This window comes from Solanum dulcamara, chromosome 9 (genome assembly GCF_947179165.1).
Source record: "Solanum dulcamara chromosome 9, daSolDulc1.2, whole genome shotgun sequence".
Classification (NCBI taxonomy): domain Eukaryota; kingdom Viridiplantae; phylum Streptophyta; class Magnoliopsida; order Solanales; family Solanaceae; genus Solanum; species Solanum dulcamara.
Window position 1 is genome coordinate 21,831,987 of NC_077245.1, and position 6,377 is coordinate 21,838,363.

The 6,377-nt window shown below is 37.6% G+C and overlaps 1 protein-coding gene across 1 annotated transcript; it reads left to right on the forward strand.

Annotated features, from left to right (window-relative positions):
• The first annotated feature begins 572 nt into the window (after positions 1-572).
• Positions 573-5,309, forward strand: LOC129902298 (phosphatidylinositol 4-phosphate 5-kinase 1). The gene is made up of 8 exons (XM_055977476.1): positions 573-2,172; positions 2,284-2,448; positions 2,581-2,746; positions 2,935-3,045; positions 3,121-3,314; positions 3,431-3,561; positions 3,653-3,746; positions 4,516-5,309. The coding sequence occupies exons 1-8, from the start codon at positions 890-892 to the stop codon at positions 4,820-4,822; spliced, it is 2,451 nt and encodes an 816-aa protein (XP_055833451.1). The 5' UTR covers positions 573-889; the 3' UTR covers positions 4,823-5,309.
• The last annotated feature ends 1,068 nt before the right edge of the window (positions 5,310-6,377 follow it).

Below are 6,377 nucleotides of genomic sequence, written 5' to 3' on the forward strand. Positions count from 1 at the left end.
AGTAGTGATTAGACCAACATTGTTGTATGTGGCACATTCAAAATATTTTGCTATCATTTTCTTGTTGCTCTCTTTCTAATAACTTCTCTTTTTGAGTTGATGGTGTATCAAAAATAATTTCTCTATTTCTATAATGATAAAAAAAAAATCTACTAACATTTTATCTTTCTCATACTTTACTCGTGGAAATACACTTAATATGCGGGTGTTGTTGTATTTATATCAACCTTTAAATAATATTTTTAAATTTTATTACGTTTGAGATAGAGAAGTATTCTTATATTTATTTGGCACTAAATTCACCTGTGATCAAAATTAGTTGGGCAGATGAGGCATTTAAGATCACTAGGAAGTAGGGGTGGTGAAGTATAATTGACATTTAGTTCAATTATAACCAAAAACAAAAACGCAAACCTTCCCATGGAAAACTTAATTAAAATAATTAATTATCCCTCATAGTTCACATTTTCCTTAGGGCTCCGTGCCTACTTTTTCTTTTAGCTTTTTTCATATATATATATATATAGTATGTTTTTTTCCCCCTTTTCTACTTTAATTTAAGTAAGTATTTATTTTTTAATTTCTTTTCCATTTTAACGCCCTCTCTCTCTCCTTTCTTGTTTTTCCCTCAAAACTTCTGTTTGTATTGATACTTCTCTTTACTCTCTTCCAATACAGCAAGGCCAATCGTGACTCCCTCTCTCTCTCTCTCTCTCGCCTATCTTCTTTCCATTTCTAGAGAGAGAGACATCATTACCCAAAAAGTATTCTCCGAACAAGTCGCCGGAGATGCTCCGGTGTATCCATTTGCAGCCATAATTCAAGAAAGTGGACGAGTTTGCAGTACAAGACCACCATTTTTGATATCATTGAGGAAAAAAAAAGTGAAATGCCTGAAACCCTTTTATTCTCGAACCAGATTCCTGAAATATCCACCAGAAAGAAGGAAAATACTAAGGAAGTGGATGAGGAGGAGAAAGAGACGATTCTAGAAACAACGACTACTACCACGACAACACCGAGGTCTGTTATCATCATTCCTCGGACCAAATCACAAGCAACATCTCGGAGAGTCATTCCGACAGATGGTACAATCTGTGCAGCGTCTGGAACAACCAGTACTAGCTCAAACGCCGGCGTAGTGGAAAAGCACCTTCCAAATGGAGATCTGTACATAGGTAGCTTCTCTGGAAGTTCGCCTCACGGATCCGGAAAGTATTTGTGGAAAGATGGGTGTATGTATGAAGGGGAGTGGAAAAGAGGTAAAGCATCTGGTAAGGGTAAGTTTTCGTGGCCATCTGGAGCTACATTCGAAGGTGAATTCAAGTCGGGTCGTATGGAGGGTTCCGGTACCTTTATTGGATCCGATGGGGATATGTATAAGGGTTCATGGTCCGCCGATCGGAAACATGGGTATGGGCAGAAATACTATAGCAATGGGGATTACTATGAAGGACACTGGAAAAGGAATTTACAAGATGGACAAGGAAGATATGTTTGGAAGAATGGTAACGAGTATGTTGGTGAATGGAAAACTGGGGATATTCATGGTAGAGGTGTTTTAATTTGGGCAAATGGAAATAGGTATGATGGAAATTGGGAAGGTGGTGGTCCTAAAGGTAATGGGGTTTTCACTTGGCCTGACGGGAGTTGTTATATTGGGTGTTGGAGTAAAGATAGTAAGAATCAGCAACACAATAACCAAATTCTTAATGGTACTTTTTATGCGGCAAACAGTAGAACTAACAGCCATAGCACTGTTAAGAAAGAAAGTGTTGATTTCAGTGCTAAAGATGATGTTTTGGGGGGATTTTTTGGACACAAGTTAGCAGCACCTTTAATGGCTGATGAAGATTGTGGGATGCTAGTGATGAATATGGGGAAGAAGAGGTCATCGGTGGATGGATCAAGAGGAAGTATGACAGAAAGAAATTTTCCGAGAATATGCATTTGGGAGTCAGATGGTGAAGCCGGTGACATTACTTGTGATATTATTGATAATGTAGAGGCATCCATGATTTACAGGGATGGCTTTGGGTTTGGTCGAGATGGACTTAAGCAGTTTAGGAGAAATCCTTGTTGCTTTAGCAAAGAAGAAAAGAAGCCAGGACAGACTATATCCAAAGGGCATAAGAATTACGATTTGATGCTCAATCTCCAGTTGGGCATTAGGTAATAATAGAATGAAATTGTTTATTGCCAGTATATTGGATGTTCTGTTTCAGTTTGATTTTTTTTTTTACAATTGTTGTATAGCTGAATCAATGATGGTTTTCTTTACAGGTATTCAGTTGGGAAGCATTCTTCGATATTGCGGGATCTTAAAAACAGTGATTTTGATCCTAACGAGAAGTTCTGGACCAGGTTTCCACCAGAAGGGTCTAAGATTACACCCCCTCATCAATCTACTGATTTCCGTTGGAAGGATTATTGCCCAGTGGTGTTTAGGTATTCATTTCTTGTAACATGTAGATGATAAGTTGTCTTTTAAGATTGAATGCTAATTTGATATTGAATAACTTTGATCTTTGTTACAAACCATGAAAGACTCTAAAAGTGTTTGGTTGTTGGTTTATCCAGACATTTGAGAGAACTATTCCAAGTTGATCCTGCGGATTACATGTTAGCAATTTGTGGAAATGATGCTTTGAGAGAGCTTTCTTCTCCAGGGAAGAGTGGAAGCTTCTTTTATTTGACTCAGGATGATAGGTTTATGATCAAAACTGTGAAAAAATCAGAAGTCAAGGTTAGTTGCCAACCTTTTGACTTGCACTTGAATTGGTTTCCGAAACAGGTTTATATTACTGTGGTTGGTTAACTGCATATCTTATTCTAATGCTTTGAGCCTGGGTAGATAAGATATTTGTCTCTGTTAGATAGTGATGACGTGCTTAATTATCTAATGGGTTTGAATTTTTGCAATCTTTTATACAGGTGCTTGTTAAGATGCTTCCAAGTTACTATCAACATGTTTGTCGTTATGAAAATACCCTCGTCACAAAGTTCTATGGTGTTCATTGCGTCAAACCAGTTGGCGGTGTCAAGGTATTTCCGACTTCAAACTTAGAATCCGGTGCAAGGCTTAACATGTCTGATATTGTTTTCTTTCATTGGGTGCAGACAAGGTTCATTGTGATGGGCAACATGTTCTGCTCAGAATATCGTATTCACAGACGGTTTGACCTCAAAGGTTCCTCACATGGCCGCACAACAGATAAACCCGAAGGAGAAATTGATGAAACTACTACCCTTAAGGACCTTGATCTGAACTTTGTCTTCCGTCTCCAGCGGAAATGGTATGAAGAACTGATCAAGTAAGTATAGGAATTCATTTGTTGTAACATAGTTTATTTTCCTAATCAAGAGTTGTCACACAATATATTCCATTATTCTGTTTTTGCATTATTAAGTAGATTTGACTTCTTTGCAGACAAATTGATCGTGATTGTGAATTTCTGGAAGCGGAGCGAATCATGGATTACAGTCTCCTGGTTGGTCTTCACTTTCGAGATGATAATACGGGTGACAAGATGGGTTTATCACCATTCCTCTTGCGTAATGGTAGGTTGCCCATTATTTATAGGTTTATTCCTAGCTGGTATAACAATGTGGAGTCCAGAAAAATATAAACGGATGCTCTGCTTGCTTTCAGGAAAGAGTGATTCCTACCAAAATGAGAAGTTCATGCGTGGCTGTCGTTTCCTTGAAGCTGAGCTACAAGACATGGATAGAGTTCTTGCTGGCCGGTAAGAATGGTCCTTTTTGCTGCTGTTAATTTAGCTATTGGCCTGGAATTTACTTTTGTTTTATCGCATAAATTGAAAAATTTTCAATATGATGGGGGAGAGCCTTTGTGACTTCTATTTTTCCCATTTGCAAATCCTTTGTGACTTTCACCTTTTTACTTGAGGCTTACCACTCCACTAAAACTAAAAAAGATTGTGCAGTAGTGTGATACGACCTTACTATCAGACACCTTGAAGGAAAATAGTAGTCCATTACTCCCTAAGATCTGTGCTTGTATACCATTGGGAAGTATATTGATTCTCCATGAATTTGGGCTTGGTAGTTGGAAATAGTGAGTTGGCTTGGTTTGTCACTGCAATTTTTTTGGGGGAGTTTATTAGACGACGTTTGTGATTGGATCAACTGGAGCAAGGTCTTATTAGTGAGTGTGGACGGAAAGTCGGTCTGACTATATTGCTCTCCAACTGCTATTCCTTCCCCTGTTGTAACCATAGTTGTTTTTGGCAGAATTGAAGTTTGCTACTGACTTTGATAGTGAAGCTAGGATTTATTTTAATACTATAGTTAATGCGGAAAGAAATTTCTTGCCGATCCCGTTGCGACATAACAAAATAAGATTTTGCAGCCACAAAGACAAACTGTTTTTTTCTCGACAGAGTTAATAGCTTGCTGATTAACAACATTGCTTAATACTTGTGGGTGTTTTAAATTGTTTTGTTTCTAAAAACCTTTTCTGACTTTGAAGATACTTGAATTATATCTTTGCAGGAAACCCTTGATTCAGTTGGGTGCTAACATGCCTGCAAGAGCAGAGCGGGTGGCACGAAGGAGCGATTTTGATCAATATACTCCCGGTGGTTTCTGTAATTTGCCCCCTTCCCGTGGGGAAGCCTACGAAGTAGTCTTGTACTTTGGGATCATTGACATTCTGCAGGATTATGATATTAGTAAGAAGCTTGAGCATGCTTACAAATCGTTGCAAGCTGACCCCGCCTCGATATCAGCTGTTGATCCAAAACTCTATTCGAAGAGGTTTCGGAATTTCATAGGCAGAATTTTTGTTGAAGACAGATGATATATAGGGCAAGAGAAGGAAAAAAATCAACAGCAAAACAGAAAGGATGTTAAATTATAGGAGATTCTTCAATGAATCCAGCAAATCCCAAGTGGTAAAGCACAAAACCTGGAATGAGCGGCAGCAGCTCGCGGTGGTCATAATGGAAGAAATATATATTTTGGCTGCGATGGTACAACTATCATTCATGGGTGGTGCTTGGTTGGGGTTTGTTAGTGGCTGAATTTTATGGATCAGCCACTGGTTGAGTGTAAGTCTTTTGTATATTCCATGGTTATTTTTGTGTTTTTAGTTTTAGGTATTTTTTTTTGAGCATTGGGAACTGAGCAAATTTTCTCAGTGAGATTCAAAAAAGATTGGAGTGGTGGGGGAGGAAAGGAGTTTGAATAATCAAAGTGTACAGCTCATAGGAGAATCAGGAGGTTGAATATATTTATGAAAAAATTACATATATATATAAATGTAGTAATTCTTGTTATGTATGATCGTTCATGTTTGTTTGTAATAATAAAGTTGAGTGAAGGGAGAAGTAGTACATGTCTGTCATGTGCTGCTGGTGGGGTTGGTGGTGTCATTTGGTTGCTTTTGTTTTGATAGCAGTAAAAGAAAGAGTGGTAATTTGTTAGTATGAAAAGAGGAGAAAGCAGATAGATGCGCTGTGCTGGTCCTAGCTTTTCTGTCTTTGCTCACTTTTGCCTACTGCTCCTTTTACTGTTTTGGAGTTGGCGTGGTTTTGTTAAAATGTACCCTCTCTTTCATTTGATTGATAGATTGGTTTTACAAAAAATGGTCTTGTACTTTCTGCACCATTAGTTTGGTCTTGTTAGATCGGGAAAGAATTTCTATGTTTCAAAATAAAATATTTTCATTTACCTGCTTCCCAGCTTTTGTATACTACCATTATTATAAAGGTTTTTGTTATCCAAATACACAACGAAGGGTAAAAAAAACAGGTTTGTGGATGTGGAAATGGAAAAAAATTGAGGGCAAGTTTGTCAATTGAAGGGATTTGGTGGGAAATCGTGTATAAACTGTAGGAGTCAAAGTCAGTGTTTCTCTTTCTCTTTTACTGTGTGTTGTTCTTCTTTTATACTTTAGTCGGATTTTTCTGTCTCTTACCTCAGCATGGGTCTCTGTCCCATTCTGTACCCGATTTCTGTTATCACCCTTTCCTATGAGAGCCTCAAATTTGTAGAGGTTACTTTTGTTGTTATTATCAACAGACGCCCTACGACTTATAAAAATAATAATAAAATGAAATCTTGGGATAAGCTACTAATCCTAACAAGGCAAGTCAAGTAAAACAAGGGACGTCACAGATGGGTAGCTTAATATCCACGAAATTCATCGGTGACTTCTTAAAGTTGATATCAACTTTCACTTAAACACTTAAATCAGAAGATGTTCATTTTAGATATCTTATGTAAGGGTTGAATGTGTCATCTTGATACTTTTTAAATAATTTATTGGATTCAAGCGCGTGTATTACAATTTCGTTCACATGGATTAGTTGATCAATTATATCATGCCAACTCTGTTTTCTTTACACGTTATA

What these genes read in the sequence shown, in the direction of transcription:
- LOC129902298 (XM_055977476.1), top strand. Translation starts at nt 890, where the DNA reads ATGCCTGAAACCCTTTTATTCTCGAACCAGATTCCTGAAATATCCACC. An exon ending in TATTGCCCAGTGGTGTTTAG is followed by an intron (nt 2,449 to 2,580) that starts GTATTCATTTCT and finishes TGGTTTATCCAG; the next exon opens with ACATTTGAGAGAACTATTCC. An exon ending in TGGTATGAAGAACTGATCAA is followed by an intron (nt 3,315 to 3,430) that starts GTAAGTATAGGA and finishes ACTTCTTTGCAG; the next exon opens with ACAAATTGATCGTGATTGTG.